The following is a 13,123-nucleotide window of genomic DNA, read 5'->3' on the forward strand; positions in this document are numbered from 1 at the left end:
TTTTCTTTAACCAAGGAAGGACAGTGTCCTCATAAGCAAGGTGCCTGGCCTTGCAAGACATCGCCTCACAAGGCCAGGCACCTTGAAATTGAGAAACACCCTAAGTCTCTGGGCGATGCCATATTGGATGCCATGTTTCCTTCTATGGAAGCCCATTAGGACATTATGTATTTACTGATTAGTAACAAATGGTTACAAAACTTTCAGCATTAATAAACATTGTTCCTTTACACATTTACTTCTTCACAGGTTGCAAGTGATGAAAGGGAATCTGATGTCCTTGCTATTTTGCTGGAGGTTACACTCCGAAGGATTTTTGACCCTGATGGCCATCTGATGGTAAGGTCCTAGAAGAACATATTTGCTTGCAACAATTTAGGTATCTACTGCCCCCTATCGCCAGGGACACTACACACTGTCACTTTAAATGGCATTTTTTCAGTTTTAGCCAGCTTTTACCGCCCCCTAATGTCTGTTATTGATTCACTGTTGTAAGACCGAAAGTGAAACTCTCCTCCTCGCTGTGTGTTTGAATTGTAACACCTTAATCTAACTGCTGAGATCTCTCCTCAGCCTTCATTAGTGTCTACAGGAGCAGTTCATCACTAAATCAAACAAATCATCTGGTTCATGATCAAAACATGCAGGAAACGAGCTGGAAACTCCACTTTACTAAGTCCAACAGGGACCAGACCCCTAATCTGAAGTTGCAAATGTGGGATTCTGGCTACAGAGGGCAGCAGGGGTCTCAGTGACATTTCATTAACTCTGTCAAGGTTCATTTTAGCAGATACAGGCTCAAGAAAAGGATTGAAAATTATAAAAAAGTAGCATTTTTCAATCTTTTGGCTAAACCGTAGTAAAAACAGGGCCAGGCTCCTGGCTTCTTATGGGCCATTTCAGTCACAATTTACAACAACAATGTCTGACTCATGTGGACCACTGACATTAACCTCCAGATATCTAAATACCAATCCTCCTTAAAATAAACGCGATTAACAAGATTGCAAGTGAACGCATCACAAACAAGAGCGTCGCCACACGAGACTGAAACTGTCCCCGAGGAACTTCCCTGCATAATTCTAACAAGCTCGATAATCATTTAGGAGAGGTGACATTTATCAGCACATCAAAAGAGAAAATATGGTGTGAAGAGAAAACGTAATTGCTACTGTCTCAATGGTGTCTGACGTAACTTTTTTTCAAGGAGCATGCAAAAATCTTGACCCAGACTCACGTCTCCCTCTGGCTGCATTTAGTCAGTGAGAGCAGTAATAGTGTGTGACTGAAGGTGAGGAAAAGGCCTCGGGCCTTCATCTGTGTTTAGATGTCAGCCCTCTTTGGTACAAGAGCTCCGTCGCCCGCTAGGTCTTCCTTACACAGACTCTCACCGTGGCGACCAAAGGACGGCCTGAGGGAAGGACAAAGACACGAGACAATGTTCATGCATACACAGAACCAAATCCAGAACATATTTTTGACAGAAAAACTAAAAAAAACGGTTAAAATCCTCTCAGGATTTGTGGAAGAAAACAGATTTCTGCAGATTTAAGGATTTAAATCTTTGCACCTCACCTTAATGAACTTTGAAATTAACAATATTTTAAACGACAGATCATTTTCACACACGGAGCTGTCAGATGTGCCACCAAACATCAACGATTCTGAGGCATTCTATCACTAAAGTTCTGCTTACAGGTGATTTCTGGTCAATTTGATGAGTTTTCCTGTCTAAAAGTTATAAATAATTCCAATCTAACCCAATTAAGATCCTAAACCTCTTTTGTGTAAAGTTTACAAATCACAGGACCATCGAGCTAATGGCTAGTCCAGGAGCAGTGATGGTCCAAATCACCATTGTGTAATAGATCCAAAATTTCAATTTTACAATACAAAATTTTGCTGTAGCAGTTCGCAGCCAGGATGAGAATCAGCTCCTCTAAATCTGAGACCATGGTCTTGAGTCGGAAAAGGGTAGAACTCCTTCTCCAGGTCAGGGACAAGGCCCTGCCCCAAGTGGAGGAGTTTAAGCATCTCGGGGTCTTGTTCATGAGTGAGGGAAAGATGAAGCGTGAGATCGACAGGCGAATTGGTGCCGCATCTGCAGTGATGCGGGTGTTGTGCCGATCTGCCGTGGTCGGAAGGCAAAGCTCTCGATTTACTGGTCGATCTACGTTCCTACCCTCACCTAAGAACGAGATCGCTGATACAAGGGGCCAAAATGAGCGTAATCTGAAGAGTGGCTGGGCTCTTCCTTAGAGATAGGGTGAGAAGCTCAGTTATCCGGGAGGGGCTCGGAGTAGACCCGCTGCCCCTCCACGTCGAGAGGAGCCAGTGGAGGTGGCTCGTTCATCTAGTTAGGATGCCTCTGAGACGCTTCCCTGGTGAGGTTTACCAGGCACGTCCAAAAGGGAGAAGACCTAAAGAGAGACCCAGGACACGCTGGAGAGACAACGTCTCTCAGCTGGCCAGGGAACACCTTGGAATTCCTCTGGAGGAGCTGGTCCAAGCGGCTGGGGAGAGGGAAGTCTAGGCCTCGTTGTTTAGGCTGCTGCCCCTGCGACCCAACCCTGGATCAGCAGAGGAAAATGGATGGATGAATGGATACATGCGTCTTTATTTAAAAAAAAAAACATTTAGAGTGTTTCATACATTTTTCATTTAGTGCTTCATGACCCACAGTAGAGTCCCGACCCCAGCATTGGGACCCCTGCCTTCAACCACCATTAGTTTTGTATGATACTGTCTGGGCGCTCTGAATATGTTATATTTTGCTGTTGGTGGTAAGATTTATGCATAAAGCAAACCAATGTAAGTAATAGTTAGGTGTTATGTAGATTTAGATTTGCACGTATAATACGTCTGGAAGACTGGAGCTGTTTGTACACAAGAGGAAAGCTTTTTACTACGTCCGTTTCCACCATCAGAACTTTTGGGTCATTTTATTGGATTTTCACGGTTATCTGTGTGTCTCAATTCTCTGAACCGGCCTGAAAATACCACTTTCCGGGACATTTCAGGCACAAGCCGAGTTACCTGAACTCGGGTTGATGTACTCTCACGTGTTCCAGTAGTCACTGGGCGGGATCTGCCAATAACTCATGCTGATTGGTTGTACCTCAGTAGGAAAAGGACACCCAACAACTGACATTTGTAAAAGTGGAAGAGTTGCTGGTGAAGCCGAATGGGAAGGAAAAGAACATTAGCAGCATTGAAGCAGCTTTAAAATCACCATTTTTAATCTCCCAATGCAGAAAATGCAACGTATTCCTCCACTGATCCTGCATTTGTGCTCCTACGGAGCACCATAAAACACAATTCTTCATCTGGTCATTGAATGTCGCTTTTTACATCACACAACTACTCTTTGGTCACCAGACTGGACTAAACTACGACATACTTTAACTGGATGAAACCTTTAGCGTTATTAATGTCTGAGAAAGTCTTTTGGTGTTGTTGAGTGACATCACTCCATGCCAAAACAGTCTGGATATGCTAATGTCTTAGCAAAGTCCTTAAAAGGCCCATTTTGAGAAACAATGGCTGTCATGTTGTGGGTAAGAGCTTTCCCCCAGGACATGAAGAATCACAACAGAGCAAGGTAAGAAAAATACAAGTGTTTTATTTCTTAAAACAGAAATAAGGGAACAAAACTAGAACTAAAGGCGCTGCGTCTGAAACACAGGAACGGGACGGGACCGGAATCTATAAAAGATAAGAGGAGAGGTAAGCGTGACCAGAACCAGAGAACCAGGAGAAACTGACTGAGTGACTGAGAGTTCTTACGGTCAGAGACCAGAAGTTGTGCGGAGGCGGACTGGGAGAGGTTGGAGTGGTGAGGATGGTGCTGAGCGTGGACAGGCAGGCGGGCGTGGAGATCGGAGACCTGAGGATCCTTGAGCGGTGAGACGAAAAACAACTCCAGACCAGGTAGGTGGTTCAGAACAGGAAGCTGGAACAGGACAAACAAACTCATTAGCTCAGAACGCAGGACCAGGACAGTTTACGAGGCTAGAAGCTACCCATATGAGAGTATCGACCGGCGCTGGAGTTGAATCACATCACTCCTTAAAATCCTTGTGGCTCCGATTAGTGGAAACTCCATACAGCTGTGATGAGTGCCACGCCCACCTGTAAACACAGCGCTGACCAAAAACTCACAACCGATGGAGGCAGACCGTGACAATGGCTGAGAGAACCGAGCGATCAAATCCCTGCTGCGTCCTTCCCTCCTCCAGAACTCCTAAAGAGGAAGCGCGGCTAATCTCACCGGTGCTCTGACTAGCTGTTAGCTCATCAATCCTGCCGAATATGATCACTATTTGTTCCGAACAGAGGTTGTTCAGGAAGCTATCTGCAAACAATAAATATGGTTTTTATTTATTTTTACACAACAACACGAAGCATAAATGAAAAGAAAAAGTAAAACTTTTATTATTTCATCTTGAGATGAGCCAGTAGGTTATTTTAGAGTTTCTGGAACAGGAATGCTCGTCTTTAACGGTCACGTGTTTGCAGCTGTTCTTTCCGGTGAGAGTTTCAGTCTGACTGCTTATAATCTTGACAGCTGTTCTCAGCACCACAACAAATTATCAACAGGGGTCAAGATGTGAAAAGAAAAAAAAATACATTATCAGCTTGTTCTGAAACACAATTTGCTGACATGCACGGGTGAAAATATATTTTTTTTCTGCTTCCAAGGGGCCCCGAGCCTCCCACCTCACCCTAGAGCCTTTTTCCTTACAGCTTTCCTGAGAGGCCGGGGCAATCAAGCACTCTACCTTGTTAGGAGGTGTTAATTGGAGTTAGACTCCTCACTTTGTCGAGGAGTCTGACAACAGAATTAATTAGAATTGGAGTATGCAAACCCATTCAAATTGGGGTCCTCAAAAGGAAGGAGAGTTTTTTTTTCCTCCTCTGCAGAAGAAAAGCAGGTGCCTGAAACACGAGCCAAGTGATAAATACACAATCTGATTTTGTAGATTTTATCATGTGCAGCTTTGGATGCATACACAGTATAGAGGTGTCAGATGGTTTCTGGATCTCCTTTACTTTTAGCCTACATTTGCATGACTTGCATGCATTACTTAGGTTAATGATAAAATGTGTGAAAACGTCACGGCGATGACAGAAAAGGGACATGTGTGCTTTTCACCAGGCGTGTGTTGTTTATCAGTTTTTGCTCATTTGTAACATTTATTGAGAAGATTTAAAAAAAAAAAGACAGTTTGGTGTTTTTATGCAAAGCTTTGCAGAGTCAAGGAAATGGAGAACTTTATTTTGAAAATCAAGAGAATTATATTTTTGTCAATTCATTTTGACAGCTAGCTTATGAGAATTTTTTTTTGTGGATGCATAACAAATATAGAAGCAATTCGATATGTCATAACTGAGTTAAAGCATCTTTGTAGCTGTATTTTCTTGCAGAAACATGGTTTTTAAAATGTGTTCAGCTGCTATTTGCAGCGCATCAGGTCCGTAATGTAAGACACTTCCTGAGCGTGTGAAGGAAAAATCCTGAGGAAAACATTTCAACAAGGCTTAACGAAAAGCCGTTTTATTATCCATTTAGTAACACCTTCATGAAGACAATTTGTACAAGATACATCACGTTCTAAAGTGCACAAATACTGTACAACAAAAAATGACTTAAATACGCAGAGAAGGGGGGTAATCACATTTGTTTAAAAAAGGGAAGGAAAAAAAACAACCAAAGTTGTAAAAATGTATTGGACTGAATGAAACATGCGTTTTTGATTTTCTTATTTTTATTTTATTTTCCCAAAAACGACAAGCACTACGCATGTTTCTGCTCATGTGAGAGGGGCTGGCCTGGGAAAATAACCTTGTGCAGCTTGCTTGGGGAAACACTAAGCTTTGGCACCTTTAGAGAAAAGAGAAGAAAGACATTAACAAGGAATGGAGAGCACTCATTGATCAAACCAAATCAATATATTTAGCTTAAATAAATAAATACAGTCCTAGGGGCTTGTGTAGAATGCATAATAACCCATGCCTTTTGGGTTGTCCTTGTTGTACTCCTCCGTGGTCAAGTCCTCGCACTTGATGGTCGGGGAATTCTCCGTGCTCGAGCCCCCGGGGGACATCCGGCGCCTCTTGCACACCATGGAGTACACGCCAGAGTCGCTAGAGTCCACTGATTTCAGCGAGTGGGACGTCTCGATCCAGGTTGAGGTGGGCTGTGTGTTTTCCTCCGGCAGCTTTTCCTTAGTGGCCCCCAACTGGTCCTCTGGGAAAGCTGGGGGGCTTGGGCGAGGGGACCAGGGCAGGCCTGTGGTCATTTTACGCTGATAAGAGCTTCTAGTTCCCCATCCTGCAGCCATGGAGGCAAAGGCTGAGTCTGGGTAGTAGCTGAGGGCATGGGACGTCTGCAGGGACAGAGGCTTGATGCCGTACGACAGCAGGCTACTGGTGGAATAGTCATTTTCATACGACAGGTCGAGCTTGTTGGAGCCCGGCTGCTGGACCGGAGGGACAAACCAGCGCTGGGCGGAAGCAGCTGCGCTGGGATCCTCGCTCTGCGGGGAGAGAAGGCTGTTGGTCTGGGGGACGGCCCGCTCTCCGGTGTAGAATCGGTTCTGAGGCAGGTTGTTGACAAACTGGTCCTGAAAGAAAGGCTGCATGGCGTAGCGAGCTCCGGGCACGATTTGGGTGGAGCGAGGGGAGTCGGTCGGCGACGGGGTCAGCCTGTCGTTCTCCGGAGCGGTGTACATCCTGTTTCACAAAGAAAGAAACACAAGTTTAGGATAAAATAGGTAAAAAGAAATGTGGGAGGAAAACGTTCAGCACAAGTGCGAGACACGTACGAGTCATAGTTATCTCGGAAGCCTTTTGCAAAAGGGTTGTGATCGATCTTCAGCTGTGTGATCTGAAAACCAGAAAACAAACGGGATTTAATCATCTTAATGCAACATAAAACTCTGCATTTAAATCGTTTAATAAAAGCTTACATCTGTGTTCTGGTAAGCTGTGACGGCAATGAACTGGTTCTCTGGGAAGGTGAAGGTTTGGGTTCTGGCCTCGTTGCTCATGTCCTCCACTCCGTCCTCCGTTACCTCCACAATGTGCAAACGTGGTTGGTATTTGTGAAGAGACTGCAGGACGATCATCTGAAAGCAGGAAACACAGTTTGCACCAAATCAGCTGCATCCTGTTAATTAAATCCAACTAAATTAATCTAAAACTCCTTAAAATGAAATAGGAATTTCTCTTAAATTGAACATTATTGTCGCACCTGTGTGTTGTTGTTGTTCGCTCCTTTGTTGTTGGTCAGTTTTAGTTTGCCGAAAGAGATTTCTTGTCTCATCCAGTGAGCACCGGTGTTTGGAGATTCAGGGTGAACGTACACCTTGTTACCTAAAATTAAAAAGAAGAAAAGGATTATTTCAATTTGAAAAAAAAAAAATCAAAGCAAACATAAAAAAAGGCCAAATCAAGGGGGAAAAACAATCTGAGACAAAATGTGATTCTTAGAAATATTTCCTCCATTTTATTTTATTTTTTTGCAAAAATCCCGTAAAAGGGAATATTAAGAAAATTCAGTAAAATTTTGTTTAATTTCATAAATAAAAGATCTATATGTTAACTAATCAATGACCATATTTAAGTAAAAACTAAATACACCCAAAAATATTGCTTTTAATTTAAAACAAAAAGATATTTTAATTTTTATAAACAAAAACATTCAGCTCACAAAAAATAACCAACTTAGGCCTTTAAATCCCATAATTCTCACATGACAAGGCCCGGCACCTCAAATAAATAAAATAATGTCTAAATCTCGAATAATTTACCAAACAATTGTGCAAAATATAGATTTATTGCTTTTAAATAATGAAAAAAGTATACTTATGCTTCCCCCCCCCCCCCCCCCCACATCTGATCCATAAACCGTTTCTTTTTTCGATTATTTAAGCATTTATAAAACACTCTTTGGTATTTAAATGTTATATTTTCTTATTTTTAACACTCACCTTGCATATTATTGTCTGCTTTCCCACAGGTGACCCACTTCCCCCCCTGAAAGCGCCAGTGGTTCGGGTCGGCCAGAACTATTTCCACAAACACGTTGTAATGGGCCGTGAGGCTGAGTCCGGTGATGTTGAAACTGAGGAAAGGAAACATCCGCCTGAAAAGAAACAAACATTTAGAAAAATAAAGTATTTTTTAAAATGCGCTAATTATTTGCGCAATTAAACCAAAACGTTAACTGAGCGCAGTTATTAGCGCATTTTCCCTTAGATTTTATAAATCTAACTATATAAAAGTGACAACATGAAGATGACGGTTCTCTGCCGTGAGGCCTTTGAGCCAGGCTGTTTACCTGCCCTGTTTGGTGATGATCATCTCGGTCTGGTGCCGGTGAAACTTCAGCCACAGAGGCCGGTTACACAGGTACACCTGCGCCCGGGCTCCGGCCGCTGATCCCGGCAGAGACATGGACCCAATTCCCGTCCCTGTCCCGGAATAGGACGGGTATAAACAGCCCGGACCCTGACCGAACTGGTACCCCCCGCTGCCGAACTGGCTCCTGCCGCTGCACACGGACGGAGCGGAGAAGCCGGTGGGTGGCAGGACGGATCCATAATGCAGCGAGGCTGGGTATCTGGAGCCGCTGGTCCCGCTGTACACCGAACCCGTCTGTCCTGCGTAGGGGAAGAGGGAACAGGGGTTCGCCATGTCGGAACTCGCCTGGGAGGACGAGATGAAGTATCTGTCAGAACCAAGTTCGTCTATGTTGTAGCGCCGGCCGCTCGCCAGCTCGTCCTCCCCCAGAACCGGAGAGCCTTTCCTCCCGTCCGCCTTGGTAAAAGAGTCCCCCTCTGCCTCACCCAGCATCCCGTTCCCCACCCCGCTCAGGTACTTCTTCGGAGCGCTGCTGGACTCGGATTCCGTCCGGTCCACCTCCTGGTAATCGAGCTGGGAGGACGGCCTGGGGCTGTTGTTGGCGCTGTCCGACGAGGACAGGTTGTAGAAGGTTTTGGGTAAATTGATGCTGGCGCTGGGAAGGATGTTCTCTAACTGCATTCTCGTTTGGAGTTCAAAAGTTCTCACGAGGCCAGAAAGTAGATCTCAGCCCAGGAGGAGCCGCCGGCGGCCGGGTGGTCTCGGAGTAGTGCAGCCCGCCTCCCCTCACAGATGACGGCAGCGTCTCCAGGTTCGGATCAGGTGGAGGTTTGGGTTGGAGATGCTCTCCGGCTCTTATAAGAATCCGCTCAGAACAGGCTGGACGCGTGAGGGGCGGGGCTTCAGACAAGAAACCGACCAATAGCAGCGCAGCTGTAATTCAATTAGAAAGTGTGTTATTGTATCAGATAAACTTTATTTTAGACTTGTTGGGTGCTCCGTCCGCGTGCGCATTCAATCAAACCGGGAAAAGGCGTCAGCGTGAACTAAATATCTTTCTACTCTGTTTTTTAATTAATTCTTGTGAAAACAATCAAATATTATAAATAAAAATCGTTTATTTTTACCTCGCGGACTTGGTGGCACATCTGACGCTTTTACGCGGCACCGTTACGCACACAAACACCTTCAATCTGCCAGATTCTGCTCATCCCCGTCCAACACACACACACACACACACACACACACACACACACACACACACACACACACACACACACACACACACACACACACACACACACACACACACACACACACACACACACACACACACACACTTTTAATAACTCACCCCAGAATGCAGAGACCCTGCTTCCCCCGTGCAAAAACGCTCCAACCCGTTTAAAAAAACAAAACAACGCAGTCACATGTGCACCTTATTTCCTATAATTGGACCTCACCGCCTCTTCAGCACCAGCGCTCATAAAACTATCGAGTGTCAAACCTTCTCAGAATAAAGAGCTCTGAAACTAAAAGACGGTTATTTGAATTTCGCACTTGATAAGGGAAAATGTAGCCGCTGATTCTTCAGATTTTTCTCGGCGGTGAATCAGATCTTGCAGCTGTGGCTTCATTTCCGTTCATAGTTAATATTAAAAAAACAATTATTATCTTGCAGCATTGACATTCTTTTAGATTTATCACATTTTAATAAATTGGACAAGCAATTTTACGTAAACACCAGTCATAAATCAAAATGTCATCGATTTACTGATTAATTTAGCATAATGAACTGTTTGGATTTTAAAGAAAAAAAAAAAGGGGGGGGGGGAAAGAGAAAATAATAGTGCGTGAAAAAAACCATCGTGGATAGTAAATAATTTTATTTGTCGGTACAAAATTTTGATCTGAAAATACAACATTTTCTTTTCATCGTTCATGAAGTTAAACGTTTAAAAATAACGTTTTAATATTTGTGTTTCAATGAAAATTCTCCTAACTAGTTTTGTAGATCACATCAAATAAATAAACACATAATAAATAAATAAATAAATAAATAAATAAATAAATACGTACATAAATAAATAAATAATCTGCACGTGTGCAATTTCAATAAAAATGAAAACACATAAAAATTATTTAATCAAAGTAATTTAGTGATTGGCAATAATTTGAGAAGCAAAATTGGAACATCACACACACACACACACACACACACACACACACACACACACACACACACACACACACACACACGCACACACACGCACAGAAAAACCAGATGCCTGAAGGAGACAGAATGTTAAAATAAATGGAAAGCTCAGCTGATCTGTTTCCAGGCCTGATGATGATGGAGGGGTTCCGGGGACAGCGCTCTCTAGTGACCGAGCACGACTCTTTGTTGCTCTGCTTGTTTTAAAATAACTCAAAGCTAAGAAATCACCAACTCTCACCTCTTAGACTCATTTCTCACTTTACATAATCTTCAACTTGTGCTGCATCCTTGTTTCTGCCTGTGTGTGGCTGAGTTGTGTGTGTGTGCTGAAGGAGGTGAAGGGTTTGTGTGTGTGTGTGTGTGTGTGTGTGTGTGTGGGGGGGGGGGGGTGAGATGAATTTGGGGAAAATGGGGATTCAAATCTGTGAAAAGCTGGGGGAGACTCTCTGCTGGAGGCAGATTGGCTGGTGTCACAAAGCGGGGACTGAAAGAGGCGGCTATCGGGCCATCGGGAGACCGGCGTGACACTGCATCACGGTCTGTCAATCAGGACGATGGCCCCTCGCTGCAGGGACATCAAACATCTGACAACTAAAATCAAGTTTTCTGATTATTTGCTGCTTGTTCTGTTATTTACTCCCACCTCTGTCGCAGTGCAGGCTGCATCGGTTTTTCAAACTGGTTCCGAATCTTAAACAGGTTAAGAGGATAAAAAAAAGTCACGTGCAGAGGCACCCCCAAAAAGTGGCCAGAGGGGGTCAAGGCCAACCCTCTGGCCCCCTCCAGGGGGAGACCACGTCCATCCTCCTGAATAATTCGCATTCATGATCACACAAACCACACATTCATCTTCTTTAATCGAGAAGTAAATGTTAAAGCCAATAAATAAACAGATTTCAATACAATTTTCCTAAACTACGTATTTAATAAATCACAATTTAAAAATAATGCCTGCAAAAAGGTTGCTGAAGCTGACCATTTTCAAAATAAAAGTATAAATGCCAAAACCCAATGGTTTTTGGTGAATCAGCAGCAAAATAATTAATTAAAATTCAAAAATATTTAGAAACAATAACTGTGAAATTTTGTCTTTTTTCCTGAGATATTTGTGTTTCACAGAATTGAGGTGAATGTGTTGAATGCATTTTGTTCATAAATGAAAATAAAGGATGGAACATCACACAGCTGGAGGCTAATCTCCCCCAGAGTTACCACAGGGACCACTCTCATGCGCCACCCCAAACTTTTCACTGGCCCCCCTAAGAACAAAGCCTGGGGGCGCCCCTGATCTCGTGAAGATGATTGAAAATAAACATAACAAGGACATGAATCTGTGTATTTATGTCCACTCTGTTTGACTCGAGTCTCTGCAGGCTCCTTTTAAAGTTATTGAGTAAATCTATAGATCAAAGGAACACATTTGTATTCTGTATTTTACACCTGAGCTGTCAACACCTTATTAGGACAATCCTACAATGCATCTTTTCTTTTCTTTTTTCATTAGACAATCTTCAAAAATCCAAAATAATTCCAGATTTTTGATCTGTCCAAGAATAATTTCACAGCTGATTATTCGTGCATTTTTTCACACAACCTCATTCAGGGTTTTAAAAAAGCGCCGTAACCTTATTGGTTTAAGGGCCATAAAGTCTAAAGCATGTAGGTCTTCCTAACTGCCCTCAAGACTCGGCTAAAAAACGAAAAAACAAAATAAAGCTGATTTATTGGCCACCTATAAATAAACTAATTCCAAATGAGGTGGATGTGTAGGTCCCGCTCATAAAGGAGCTCCCACTTGTGACCTGTCAGCATGTTTCTTGACTGCCCATAAAAGTCCAAGTGTGTCTGAGATGACCCGGTTTGGCCCCGGGCTAGGGCCTGCGCGACAGGGGAAGGGAAGTCTTACCATATTGTTGTCAGAGTAGATCATCAACACGGCACATGAAAGGAATGCATTCCCTGCTTTATGGGCCAGCGTGGCTGCAGAAGCCTTTGCTCCAGAGTGAATTCATGTACCCCATTGCAAGGATTAATAACGCAAGTCTCATTAGAGATCCTGGCTACCGAGACCCCTGGAGGGAGGGGTGCTGGGAAAAAATAGGCCGAGTGCTGTGTGCACGATGCCAGGCAGCCCGCTCCTCCGCAAATCATCATCCCGAAGAACACTTTTACTAGAAAGAATTTATTTCACACGTTGATCAACAACGTCCCCCCAGTATATTTTCTCCGCGAGCAGTGATTGCTAACATTTACTCAAAGCAGCGGCCTTTCCTCGAGGGCGGCTTGTGTTACCGACACTCTGCTGTCTTCAAAGATACGAAGGTGACAGCTTCATGAATTCCCCTTTAAGTACTTTTTCTTATTTCTCTGGGAGGGAGGTAAAAAAAATCCATTTATGTAAAATAGTAAGTCAGATTGGAAAAGGAAAAGAACTCGACGCGGAGAATTATGCAGAGAAAATGATCACAAATTGAGGATTGTCTCCGTCTGTAAGCAGTCAGAGAGCGAGACCCGTAGAGGACGTGTTCGGAAGTCGTC

General features: G+C 43.6%; 1 protein-coding gene across 3 annotated transcripts; it reads right to left on the reverse strand.

Annotated features, from left to right (window-relative positions):
• Window positions 1-5,525: 5,525 nt before the first annotated feature.
• Window positions 5,526-9,822, reverse strand: eomesa (eomesodermin homolog a). Of its 3 annotated transcripts, XM_015973529.3 has the most exons (8): window positions 9,722-9,822; window positions 8,345-9,300; window positions 7,995-8,149; window positions 7,256-7,377; window positions 6,972-7,130; window positions 6,828-6,889; window positions 6,017-6,735; window positions 5,526-5,884 (listed from the first exon to the last, which is right to left on the reverse strand). In XM_015973529.3, exons 2-8 carry the CDS (start codon window positions 9,046-9,048, stop codon window positions 5,871-5,873), a joined length of 1,935 nt encoding a protein of 644 aa, XP_015829015.1. In that variant the 5' UTR covers window positions 9,049-9,300; window positions 9,722-9,822; the 3' UTR covers window positions 5,526-5,870. The 3 variants fall into 3 exon arrangements, with proteins under 3 accessions (XP_015829015.1, XP_015829014.1, XP_054601055.1); XM_015973528.3 differs by having other exon boundaries at window positions 5,526-6,735; XM_054745080.2 differs by lacking the exon at window positions 9,722-9,822 and adding an exon at window positions 9,495-9,584 and having other exon boundaries at window positions 5,526-6,735.
• Between the last annotated feature and the right edge of the window lie 3,301 nt (window positions 9,823-13,123).

This window comes from Nothobranchius furzeri, chromosome 19 (assembly GCF_043380555.1).
Source record: "Nothobranchius furzeri strain GRZ-AD chromosome 19, NfurGRZ-RIMD1, whole genome shotgun sequence".
In the NCBI taxonomy this organism is placed as follows: Eukaryota; Metazoa; Chordata; class Actinopteri; order Cyprinodontiformes; family Nothobranchiidae; genus Nothobranchius; species Nothobranchius furzeri.